The sequence below is a fragment of the Cetorhinus maximus genome, chromosome 25 (genome assembly GCF_964194155.1).
Source record: "Cetorhinus maximus chromosome 25, sCetMax3.hap1.1, whole genome shotgun sequence".
NCBI classification, from domain to species: Eukaryota; Metazoa; Chordata; class Chondrichthyes; order Lamniformes; family Cetorhinidae; genus Cetorhinus; species Cetorhinus maximus.
Window position 1 is genome coordinate 6,263,456 of NC_135903.1, and position 13,242 is coordinate 6,276,697.

The 13,242-nt window shown below is 46.0% G+C and overlaps 2 protein-coding genes across 5 annotated transcripts in view; both read right to left on the reverse strand.

The window, feature by feature from the left end:
• Window positions 1-13,242, reverse strand: part of LOC144667837 (alpha-2,8-sialyltransferase 8F-like) — a 1,155,130-nt gene that overhangs the window by 617,307 nt on the left and 524,581 nt on the right. The window lies entirely within an intron of this gene.
• LOC144667722 (transcription factor CP2-like protein 1) overlaps window positions 1-13,242 on the reverse strand; it is a 45,238-nt gene that overhangs the window by 21,955 nt on the left and 10,041 nt on the right. The window contains exons 3-8 of the mRNA XM_078529175.1: window positions 11,244-11,320; window positions 10,412-10,517; window positions 3,468-3,574; window positions 2,310-2,462; window positions 1,282-1,392; window positions 1,084-1,184 (exon numbers count right to left, since the gene is read on the reverse strand). Coding sequence (XP_078385301.1) covers window positions 1,084-1,184; window positions 1,282-1,392; window positions 2,310-2,462; window positions 3,468-3,574; window positions 10,412-10,517; window positions 11,244-11,320 — 655 coding nt within the window. The remainder of the gene's footprint in view (window positions 1-1,083; window positions 1,185-1,281; window positions 1,393-2,309; window positions 2,463-3,467; window positions 3,575-10,411; window positions 10,518-11,243; window positions 11,321-13,242) is intronic.

The window sequence follows — 13,242 nt, forward strand, 5'->3', positions numbered from 1 at the left end:
CTTCAGTCCTCACAATTCAACAGGTTTACTGTTCTTTCATCTCGATTTCGAGCGATAGGAGTTTAGCTCGATGTATTATTGGGGACAGGGGGATAAAACTTGCAGCAGCTTTCCTCAGTGGGTTCAGTGATTTTTAGCGGACTCTGTGATGGAGGGGATTTCTCTTTCATAGAACCACAGAATGCCACAGCACAGAGGAGGCCATTCAGCCTATCATGCCTGTGCCAGCTCTTTGGTAAAACTATCCAATTAATCCTGCTCCCCTGCTCTTTCCCCATATCCCTGTAATTATTTTCCCTTCAAGCATTTATCCAAATCATTTTTTTTGCAAGTTACAATTGCATTTGCTTCCTCCATCCTTTCAGGCTGTCCGTTCCCGGTCTGAAAAACTCGCTATGTAAAGATCCTTAGGTCACCTCTGTTTCTTTTGCTAATCACCTAAAACTTGTGTCCTCTACTTACCAGTCCTTCTGCCACCCAAAACAGTTTCTTGTCCATCAAAACCCTACATGATTTTGTAAACCTGGGGGAGATGGTGATGTAGTGATAATGTCACTGAACTAATAATCTAGAGGCCCAGCCCAATGCTCTGGGGACATGGGTTCAAATCCCACCACGGCAGCTGGTGGAATTTAAATTCAAGTAATAAATCTGGAATATAAAGTTAATGGGAATCAGTAGTGGTGGCCATGACAACTGTCATCATGGTTAAAAACCCACCTGGTTCACTAATGTCCTTTAGGGAAGGAAATTTGCCATCCTCACCTGGTCTGGACCTACATGTGACTGCAGACCCACAGCAAAGTAGTTGACTCTAAACTGCCCTCTTCAAATGGCCTAGCAAGCCACACATTTCAAGGGCAATTAGGGATGGGGCAACAAATGCTGCCCCTGCCAGTGATGCACACATCCCATGAAAGAATATAGGAAAAAAAATACTTCTTTCAAATCTAAGCAACGGGTTTTGATGGGCTGAATGGCTTTGTTTCCTTAGCTCATCCTTTTGTATGTCTTTGACAGAGCTGAGTCTTAGCTTGTTGAGTTTCTGCACAACTGACAGGTTCAGAATCAGAACCAACTTACCCTTCGGGGAGGTTGAATGGAATTGGAGAGGCAGGGCTGTAACCTGGACTTCCAGCTGGGCTAATGTTTGCACAGGATGGGGTGTCAGGCCAGGGAGAACACTAATTGAAACATTGAAAGAATGATTAGTCAGGTATCAAGAATATGGCAGGAATAGATCTCTACAACCCTTCTGGTTGATAAGGGCTAATGTCTCACCTCAGTCAGGACCGTGGTTTCATAGGCTGCCTGGTATTTGGACCTCTCCTGTGGTGAGCGTTTCTCTATTTTCTCTTTATCGGTCTTCAGCTTCCTGTCAGCACCTTTGGGCTGGAATTCAACAGATTATCTGATCATTATTACATTGCTGGTTATGGGAGCCTTGCTGTGCGCAAATTGGCTGTCATGTTCCCTAGCTTGCAACAGTGACCGCTCTTCAAAAAAATGGACTTTTTTGACTCTAATGCATCTTTGAGACATCCTGAGGTCATGAAAGAAGCTGTACAGATGCAAGTCTTTTTATAAATTGGAATTAGGAAGTGAATGTTTCTGTTCAACATCCATGAATGTTCAAGCTAAGAGATACTTGGAGGTTGGAGATTGTTTTATTGTCAATGGAAGTGCTGGGCAAGACTTCAATGCCTTGACTTTCCTCTCCTGAAGGCTCCCAGAGCATCAGCAGCTCTCCAGTCCCTCAGCCTGGTAGCCATTCTTTATATGTGAGGTTGGGAGTGTTGCTGGCTATTGGGGCATTGAAGCCATACCTAACCCGGTCTGTCACCCAGATAATCATACACTGGCAAAGGTCACAGGATGGCAATGAGGAGCGGGAACCCTGGCTAATTTACCATTCTTCTGTAGCCAAATAGTCTGCTGTCTTTCATTGTCTTAACTCGCACATTGCCAATGGGAATAGATGCCAGTTCAGAGGCAGCATCGACCGAATTGTTTCCAAATGGAATCGATTCTCTGATAAATGGAAGGAAAAAATGGCAGAGGCTCAATAAATTTTCAATGGAAACTAATGGATCTGATGAATTGGAAAGGAACTGATAAGAAATGTTAATCTTATAACAAATCTTCATTAAATTCTTCATCTAATTACTTGGTTAGGTTGTTAATACAATTAAGATCATGTCCCACATTGTGAAGCATAGAGGACTGGTTTGCAGCTGTGGCTGGTTTTTGACAATGATGAATGGGTTATAACCACGTTCTGTTCTAAATATGGTGGGAAATTTCAGTACCTTAAACACTTTAACCTGACAGCTCGCTGAGTGCAGATGCTCAGTGTAGTCTCCATTCTCATTCATCTTGAAGGTGTCGATCTGAATTCTGAAGGGGACCCCCTTCTCTCCGCCATTTTTCCTGGGTGTGAATTCTGTACTGATGCAGTGAACCTGAAGAGGAAGAGCAGAGTCAGTAAAGCATTTCCACTCACAACTGGCACTCCTTAGTCTGCAGGGGTAAGTCTGTTATTTCTTGGTGTAGCTGAATATTTATGCATCTCTATGCTATTCAATTGGAACTCCATTTGCAATCTCAATGGAAGAGAGTATAAGAAATGGGTATGTTATGTTGAGAAATTTAGAGAACAGGTAGAGTTTGGCTATTGGTACGGAATGGAAGGAATCTCAGACTGTGCCTATCCTCTCTTGGCCTAGTTCCTGTAGTGCACTCCTGCCAAAAGTGAGGAATACAACACTCTCAAAGTAGTAGCTATTAAAAATGCACTGACTGCATCAATAAAAGGTTTCTTTTTAACCTATTTGATATACCGATATAAGTTGTATTAAAACACCTCATTGTATCATTTAATTGTGACTAAAGTGACATTTGACCTTTCTGGTTCCTCCCTCTCAGGAAGCAATAAAGCTTCTGGAACACCTTCTCCTGAAGGTAGTGAAGCTGACCAGGAGACTGGAAAGAGGAAAAGAGGAGCCAATGAATTTGGTTAATTGTGGCACTTTAGAGGTGGGCAGCTCAGTGCTATAACAAGTTGAGTTCCAAAGCGTTGTGCCAGGGAATGGTAGACCATCATTTTCTGTTGTGCCAAAGCAGCAGAGATGCCAACATGATGCCAGAGAGGAATAGAAAATCTAAAGGTGAGTCATACGCGGCAGTTTCTGTGCACCATCTAATCATGGAACTGGTTATGGGAGAATAAAATTTAGCAACAGGTCATTACCCAAGGGGAGGGAGACTGCGCCAAAAGAATGGAGAGGCTGGGGACAGAGTGACACGAAGATTAGAGGGATGACTGTGGGGGAGGGAGGCAAAAAAAATAAAGAGTGAAAGAGAAAACAAGAAGAAGGAGATGAAAAAGGAAAGAGAATGTGTGAAGTGAAAGAGAGAAAAAAGGGGAGTGAAATAGAGAAGGAAACAAGAGAGAGGAAGACACAAACCTGAATGGAGACAGAGGTTTGTTTCTTTGGATCCCAGAGAAACTCTGCAGCATTCAGCAACGTGGGGTTTATTCGTGGGTCGACAATTCCAACTGACAGAGGAATATCTGAAGTGACAAAATCATTTAAGAGAGAAAGGGAGAATGTCACAGTGTGAAAGAAAACCACAGCAAATGATGGATTAGTTCAATTAAGTCCGAATGCTTCAGACCAAAGAATTGTTCCCTGGCCAAAGAATAGCTGGCAGTATGTTCCAGGCCTCTGATGTTTTTGACTCAACTGTGCAGAACAAAAAGGCCCCTGATAGACCTCCCCTTCCCTACCTGACGGCATAAACAAAATTGACATCTCGCCATGTGAGGAATTGCAGTCGCAAACCAGTTGCCGTTAAACGGCCTGGTAGAACTGGTTAACATACCAACACAGTACATCGTTCCACCCTCCCTCTAATGCTTCCTATAATGCCTTGCTGATTGCTTATGGAGGCAGGCTGTGGTCTCTTAATGAGTTAAAACCTGTTATTTCTCTGCTACAGTGGGCTAGCATATCCCAGCTCAAACAACTCACCCCGATCGCAATAAATTGCTTTTCTGCAGAGCACACAGACGGCCCAACTACATCTTGTGCCCTGCCAATCGGGAAGGCAGAAAACAAGCTCAATGCCAGGCTGCTTTGCACCCACTAAACCACTGCCTAGATCTATTCACAAATGCACAGCAGCAAAAAAAACCCCACAGGCACGATACCATAACAGGACAATCAGTAATTTGCCATTTTGTTTTATTGAAATGACTGTTTAAGAGAATTCACTTTGGTCAGTTCCTTCTGGGAAGCTGTAGGCACAGCACTCACAGTGGTAAATAGATAAGGCTATCTTATAGAGCTATTGATCCCATTGTACACTTACTTGTGTTAGAAATCTGTTGAACACTAACATTTTTTCAAGTATTAGGGGTGGTTCTCCTCCCCTTCAAAGAAGTTCAAACAATTTAATTGAAGAAGCCAAGCAAAGTCTTCAGTGGGATAATGGTCTGTGAGAAATCTATGTTGCATTATATGTAAATATATCTGTTACAATTGGTTAGGATTTGGATTGCACTGCCTGATAGGGTGATTGATGTAGATTCAATAGTATCTTTCAAAGGGAATTGGAACATACTTGAAGGAGAAAAAATTGCAGTGATGTGGGGAAAGGGCATGTGAGTGGGACTAATTGGACTGCTCTTCAAAAGACCGGCACAGACTGAATGGGCCAAATGGCCTGTTTTCGTGCTGTACTATTCTATGCTTCTATATTCTTTCCTAGCAATTTCGTCATCTGCATTATACCATTGTAACACGTGGCAATTGCGAATTACACATTTGTTTGATGGACCTTGTATATGTTAACATTTTAATCACGCTGCCCCATCAGTGAGATATTTGCTAATTCAAGTACAAAGATGGAGTGTTGAAATTTCCCCAACTCTGTTTCGATCAAAGGAGCAGCCTCTACCTTAAATCCTTTTAAATTTTAAATATACACCCTAGCAAAAGCAAAATTACATTTTGAATCATAATGCTCCCTTGCTGTAGTTCAAAGGATGCGAAACTTGCTAATAGGAGTCCTCTGTCAGTTGTCTAACTTCTTCTAGATTTCCCTCAAACAGCATCAGCAAAACATACTACCTGCTCCTCATCACACCGCTGTTTGTGGTATCTTGCTCTCTGTCCACAAACTGGCTGCTGTGTTTCTTACACTGCAACAATAACTACACTTCAAAAGTACTTCATTGGTTGTAATGTGCTTGGGTGCATCCTGTGGTTGTGGAAGGTGCTACATAAATGCAGGTCTTTCTTTTACAGAAAAAGGACAATGGCACAACAACAGAATCCTCTTTTATGTCATACTGGGCTGAATTTTACATCTCGCAGGCAGAGGCGTGCCCAATCTGATCGGGTGTAAAGTCGCGCGAGAAGACATTGGGCGAGCGTCCCAACATCATTGCGCACTTGTGTGATATTTTGCTGAGCGGGCGCCTGCAAAAGCTATAAGCGGGTCCGCCGACAATTAAGAGGCAATTGAGCCCATTAAGGGCGCAATTGCCTCGATTTTTCGTGGCCTGCCCAACTTACGGCTGGCGGACGGGTGAATCGGCCAGGCGGCCTTTGCATTTTTCATCAAACCTCATCCAAGGGCGGGATGAAATTTCCGTTATGAAATAAAATAAAAATAAATATCTGTGGACAGCATTTTTAATCGGCTAAATTTTCAGGTGATTGAGTATGATGCGTGGACACGTTTTTGCAGCTTTTTAAACCTTCGTTTCATTATTTGCAGCTCTGCAGTTCCCTGAGGCATCTGTCTGCCTTCAGAAAGCTCTCTCTCAGCGCCCACTCCCGCCCGTGGTGACATCATCGCCCACCCTCTTCCCAACCCCACCCCGGCAGCGCTGAGCATTTCAGCGCACGTTTCATGCTGGTGGGCCGTTAATTGGCCAGCGTGAAATCGCAGTCTGGGGCCGATCACAGTCGGGGGCCCGTTTCTTAAGGTAAATGCAGGTCAGTGTCTTATGTAAACTCAGATGATGTATAACAAATATGGGTTTTTCAGTAGTTTAGTCCTAAGAAAACAGAAATAACAAAAGCTGCTTTCTCTTTTCTCATTCTCGTTAGTTCTTTCTTGTCCGGCCTTATCACCAGCAGTATCTAATGTAAACAACACAACGCTCTGACTTTATCAGATACCAGGGGAAACAAGCCTCACTGTGTGCAGTAGAAACAAGACAGAAGGTGGTCACAGATCTATCTGTGTCCTGTATACCTGAATCATTAATCAACACTTGACAACTTACAAGGGTAAACTTTACAAATGTGTGCTCCACAGCTTTGTGCTGGTTAAGTTTCCCTTTGGGCAATTACACTGAAGCCCGCTGATCTTCACACTAAAATTCTCTATATGTGCTTCTAACATGCAATGCTCCTCATTGGGTGCAAAGATATCCCAATATTCCCACTAACAGGGTCTAATAATGTACGGATTATCGCACTAATTCATTGAACATGTTCCTGTTTTCCCTCTACGGCCCGGGTATCTTGTCATCGCTCTAAGGGGGACCACGCTATTTGATATTTGACCAAACACATTGGCTGGAATGTTCCGGCCCCGTTGTGGTTAGGCGTCATGGTGGGCAGGGTCGGTGGGGTGGATGGGGCATAATATGGCGAGAAGGCCAAAAATCGGTTTTACACTGTCGTGAATCTTGTAATTGTCTGCTCCACGTGGCGGGGCCGCGTTTCCCACTGCTGCATGTCAGGAACCTAATTTCAATACTTTAGCTCATTATAAGCCCAGCTGGCTGGAATCATCCCCCCCCCTCCACATCCAATTTACCACCCACGTCGGTGTGACTTCAGAGCGGTGAGCTTCACCGCTGCCTTTAAAAGGCGTGCACCTGGTGACCTGAAATCCAAGAGGAACTCGGAGGCGAGTGCACAACCTTGCTCAGCGCTCGCGATCATCGCCCGTAGGACATCAAAGACAACGCACCCCGAGGCCACCAGCAAGTCACTTTTTCCCAGCTGGCTTTCACTGCGGTGCCAGGTCAAGGGCTCCAGTGCAGGTCAGGCCAGTGGGGTGGGGGTGGGGTGGGGGGTGGGGGGGCGCGGTGTAGGGCAATTGTCGGGGACAAGGCAGCACAGACTAAAGGAAGTACACAAGGACGTGCCTGGAGTGGGGGAAGGTGAGGGAAATGGGCGCCCAGTTGTAAAAGCTTGTCAGAAGTGAGCATTCTTCCACAGCTGAGACCATTCAGCAGCAGCTCCATTGACCTGCTTGGAGTCGGGTCTCTGAAGCTTTTCTGCCCACTCAAGCAATACAAAAGCATGAAAGTGTCACCAAATGTTCCAGAACTTTTCACCCCTTGGACACAGACTGCAAATCAATGCACGTTTTAGGGGGCAGCAGAGCAACTGGGCAAGTTGTACAATCCCCTTGCGGAAGGTGGCCATGGCGCATTCACTGGTGGAGGTGGGACTGCCCCTTGCAATGTCTTTATTAAGGTTTGGACCAGTATCCATTATGGTTCAAGCTAACAGTGCAGCCTTGCACTGGGGGTTAGGAGAATTCCTGCACCTGAGCTGAGAGCACAACTTGTAAACCAATGGCTGAAGCTGCTGCCAATCAGTCAAGAGGAGCGGGGTGGAGGTGGGTGGGGTTTTGAACAGGCATGAAGCACACTATACATCCAAGTAGTGGCCAGGACTCTCTGGGATGTGTGAAGGGCCCTTCAGACTTAACTAAGAGAGGTTCTTAGGACACATATGCTAACCCATGCTTCTCTCTCTTTGATCCTGCAGGAGGAGAACATCAGGATCATGGAGCCCGGTGATTTAGTGGGATGCCTCATGGTTTACCGGGAGCAGAGAAGAAGAGAGTGGCTCAGCAAAGGGAGGAGCACCTCCCTCAAGGTGAAGGGGCAGCAGGGCCTTCTGCACACGCAGCTGAAGATCCCCAGAGAGCTGTCCCTCATAGGCTCCTCGCTAGACCCAGGGTCTATAGGTGGCGCCTGTCATTCCTGCAGATGACTGAGAACCAGTGTCGCCAAACACTGCGCATGTCTAGGGAATTGGGCGGTTACATCTGCCGCCTGCTACAGGATTTGGCGCCACGGGGATATGGAGGGCATCCACTGCCAGTGGAAAGTGACTGCAGTGCTCAATTTTTACGCCAGTGGCTCCTTCCAAGGCTCCACATGTGACCTGTGAGGGATTTTGCAAGCCTCCAGCACAAGCACATCCAGGAGGTCACTAACGCTATCTTTGCAAAGGCACAGAACTTTGTGCATTTTGCCTGGGTCAGGAAAGCCAGGAAGCAAGAGCGCTGGGATTTGCACAGGTCTCACATTTTCCACAGGTCCAGGGTGCCATCGACTGCACTCACATGGTGCTTAGATCTCCGTGGCAACAAGCAGTCAACTAAGTCAACCACAAGGGCTCCCACTCGCTGAATGTTTGGCTGGTGTGCGACCACCCACTAATGTATCCTACAGGTCTGAGAACAATTCCTAAGGAGCACCGACGACTCCTGCGTCTTTAGCAGGTCTCGGACTCCTAACATCTTCCAGGGTCTAGAGAGACTGCAGGGAAGGCTCTTCAGGGACAAGGGCTACCCGCAGAGTACTTGGCTAATGATGCCCATGTGGTGGCCTCAGACTGCAGCAGAGAGACGGTATAACGAACCTCATGCCGCAACCCAGACTTTGGTGGAGCGAACGATAGGCATATTGAAAATGAGGTTCCGGTGCCTCGACAGGTCTGGTGGAGCCACAGCAATACAGTCCCCAGAGGGTGGCATTCATCATCATCGCATGCTGTACGCTCCACAACCTGGGGCTGCAACAGTGAGAGGAAGAGCTGCACGTCTCCTCCTAAGGGGATGATGATGATGATGAGGTCCTCGAAGGCGAGGATGCTGGTGATGGACAGACGAGGCAGGTGCGCTCGGGAGGCCCTCATAGCCACAAGATTCGTGGAAGATGACGACAAGATGCAGTGAGGACAGTCTTGATATCTCACTTTCACTGGAATTTCCTCTGTAAACTCTCTGCTTTTCTCTCCTTTTAAGATGGTCCTTTAAACCTACATCAATTACTGAGCTTCTGGTCTCCTCCTATCTGCTTCTTTGGCTCAGTGTCATTTTTTTTTGCCTGATTTCACTCCTGTGAAGTGCCTTGAGACATTTTATTACTAAAAGGCCCCTGTGTAAACCCATGCTTGCAAACTCAGACCATGATGTCTAACGTTTGTGATTTCGCAGTGGGACAGCACTTACTGACAAGGCCGAGTGTGCTAAGAATTACACTAACAACCATCCTAAGATTATCAGTTGGGCTCGCAATGCGGCTCACTTAAGTTTGCTAGAAGCTACATACATTCATCTGCAGGAACCTGTCCTCTGCAGGAAAAAAGATCATGTCCAGGCATTGCAGCTTTTTTGCAATTGAACTGAAGCATGGGGAACAATACTTTGCTGTTGCATTCCCAACGCCAATGCCTGCAACACGGCCAATTTTCCAACCAATCAGCACCCATTTCTCAAGCAATATAAATTGTTGCGCCCTTTGCAATTTGGCACTCACCAAGGCTCCTTCAACAGCACCTTCCAAAACCAGGACCACTACCATCTAGAAGGACAAGGGCAGCAGACACATGGGAACACCACCACCCAGAAGTCCCACTCCAAGTCACTCACCATCCTGACTTGGAAATATATCACCGTTCCTTCACTGTCACTGGGTCAAAATCCTGGAACTCCCTTACTAACAGCACTGTGGGTGCACCTACACCACATGGCAGGGCAGCTCACCACCACCTTCTCAAGGGCAATTAGGGATGGGTAATAAATGCTGGCCCAGCCAGTGATGCCCACGTCCCGTAAATGAATTTTAAAAATCTTGCATCTGTTCTGATACACAATGAGGGGGACAAAAAGCTTCGATGGTGTAACTTATTACAGCAATACTCAAGTTCTGCAGTACCAAGCGACTATTTAAACTACAAGTGCTATATAAATGCAAGTGTTCGTTGTAATGAATTGCACTGCTATCTTTAAACTGTGAGCATTTCCAACATGCCTCCACCACAAAACACGCCTGTCTGATTCAGACTAGTCCAGCACAGACTAGGAATCCAGATCAGGTGGCTCAATGTGTACTGGGTGATACATTTTAATAACTGAGGCATCAATGGAACATCTAATTAGGTTTTATGAAGACAAAATTGAGTCCTGTGCCCCACGCCATTTTTAAGCATTGCAACCCTGCTGGGTGTGCGGGATCTGGAATTAACCCTATACTGCTACAGATGTTTTGATATCTGGAAGGGTTGGAAACTCTCTTTGTGGCAATGTGATTGGGTGGAGGCTCAGCACACCATCCACAATGCTGACAGTGAATGTAACGTACCAATGTCAAGCAGTCGGTCTCCTGGTCTGTTCCATTTCCAGCCCTGGAACTGTTGGTGTTCACTGTATTGCAGGCGCCTGTCATGAAAGACCACCCTGACTATACTCTGCAAAAACAAAAAGGCAAAGCTGACTTGGGCAAAGGAGTCAGAACTCAAAACAGTTTATGGCAACAAATTTTCTCCCTCCCCAACCTCCCCGATACTGTCTTCAGCCATCTACAATATCAATAACTCCCTGAGAACCCTGCGTTCTTCCAGTTCTGGAGTCCTGTCCATCCTTGACTTCCTTCACTCTACCCTTGGTGGCCACGCCTTCAGTTGCCTAGGCTCTACGTTCTGGAATTTCCTCCCTAAACCTCCCCTCCTTTCCACCTCTCCTCCTTGGCAATGTCCTGATCATTTGCTCCCAGACATTCCATCTTGCTGCCTGGCCAAGGCAGAAACCCCAGATGGAATGCCCTCAATGCTGGGATCCCGTTGGGAATCTGTGTTGAAGGGTGTGGGGAGGAACAGATGACTTTGGACCTGCAGTTCCCAAAACTCACCACCGCAGGGAGGGTTTTGTCAGACGCAGCCTGACCTCCTGAGTATTTCCGGCAGTTTCTGTTTGTATTTCAGGTTTCCAGCATCCGCAGTAATTTTCTTTTGTGCTCTGTAAGTTCTGTGGTCTGGCGGCAACCATATGCTGTATATATGTAATGTGTAAGAAGCTGCAGAAACTACTGAAGCTATCCCTCAAGGTCTAGATTATGTCTGCTTGGAACAGCCTAACTCATCTTTCCGATCTTTATTCTATCCATTCTCCCTCAGTTTTCCCTTTCCCACACTCACCTTCAGCATCTTCCCATTTGTTTCCAACAGTCCCCTCATATTTTGATTACACATCATTCGGATCTCATATGATTGACCTGAATAAGAAACAACATACACATGTAGCCAAAGAAACTCAGACACCTTCAAATTTCCCTATCACTCTCCCAATCCCCCAGCAACTTTATCCACTGTGGTAAAGAGCCATACGCATTTGGCAAGGCCAATGTTCAAGTTCCAGCCTGTACTGAGGCACCTGTTCTCAGGTGGGCGGCGATCGTGGAAATATAACTGTCCTCAGTGTGCAGCGCCCAGAGTGGGAAGCCAACTGGGGTCCCCACTCCATGGCCTTGCCCCCTTCCTCATCTCTGTAACCTCCTCCAGCTCCACAGTTCTACGCGATCTCTGCGCTCCTCTAATTCGAGCTTCTGGTGCATCCTGATTTTCAACGCCATTATTGCCTGCTGTGCCTTCAGCTGCTAAGGGCCAAAGTTCTGGAATTCTCTCCCTCAAACTCTCTGCCTCTCTACCTCTTTCTCCTCCTGAAAAGCCACCTCTTTATCAAGTTTTTGGTCATCTGACCGAATATCCTTTCTATGTCACTCGGTGCCAAGTTTTGTTTGATGATGCCTCTGTGAAGCCCCTTGGGATGTTTTACCACACCTTAGGCACTATATAAATGCAAGTTGATGTTGATTAATCCAGGGATGCCTGTTGAAAATGGATTCTAAAGGAAAACAGGATTTACATTGGCTGTGATACAGTCCCAAAGGCAAATCACCTGGCAACACTCAGATGGCCAGGATATCACATTAGGATTGTCACTTGTACAAAGTGTAAGAGACTGCCTAACGAGGAGACTACATCTTCAGATGGTGAGGGGAGAAAATTAGAGAGGAAGAATAAAAGATTACTATAATAATAAATGTGCATTCAAAAGGGAACTAGATTGTTATCTGAAAAGGAAGAATGTGCAGGGTTACGGAGAGAAGGCAGAAGAAAGGCACTAGGTGAATTGCTGATTTGTAGAGTCAGTGCAGACACAAGGAGCTAAATGGTCTCCTTCTGCGCTGTAACGATTCTGTGAAGAACACATGAAACGTGAGGAAAAGCTTTTTAATGCAGTGAGTGGTAATGAACTGGAACTCGCTGCCTATGATGGTGGGTGGAGCAGAGACAATCAATAATTTTAAAAGGAAATTGGAGGGGCATTTGAGGGAATTAAACTTGCAGGGCTACAGGGATAGGGCAGGGCAGTGGGATTGATGAGATTGCTCTACAGAGAGCCAGCATGGACTTGGTGGGCTGAATGTCCTCCTTCTACGCCATAATGACTTCTGACTCTATTCAGCAATGGGAAGCAAATGGGACAAGCAGCTTATTGAGCAGTGATATTATATCGCAAACTTTTCACCTAAACAAAACCTGGCTTATGAGGGAAGATTGAGGGACGTGGGACTTTTTGCTTTGAAAAGGAGATGATTGAGAAAGGACCTCTGAGTGGGATGTAAGATAATAAATGATACTCTGGATCTCTGAGGCATCCATATAAAGTATATAAAGTACATCAACTGCACTACCCTCATCTACACACCTGGTCACCTCCTCAAAAATTCCAATCAAATTTTTTAGGCATGACCTCCCTCTGACAAAGCCATGCTGACTGTCCCTGATCAAACCTTGCCTCTCCAAGTGGAAATAGATTCTCTCCTTCAGAATTTTCTCCAATAGTTTCCTTACCACTGACGTGAGACTCACTGGCCTGTAGTTCCCTGGCTTATCTCTACAACCCTTCTTAAATAGTGGAACCACATTAGCTGTTCTCCAGTCCTCTGGCACCTCCCCCGTGGCCAGAGAGGAATTAAAAATTTGGGTCAGAGCCCCTGCGATCTCCCTTGCCTCCCTCAGCAGTCAGGGACACAAATCATTTGGACCTGGAGATTTGTCCACTTTTAAGCCTGCCAACACCTCCAATACCTTGTCACTCCTTTTATCAATTTGCTTAAGAATCTCGCAGTCT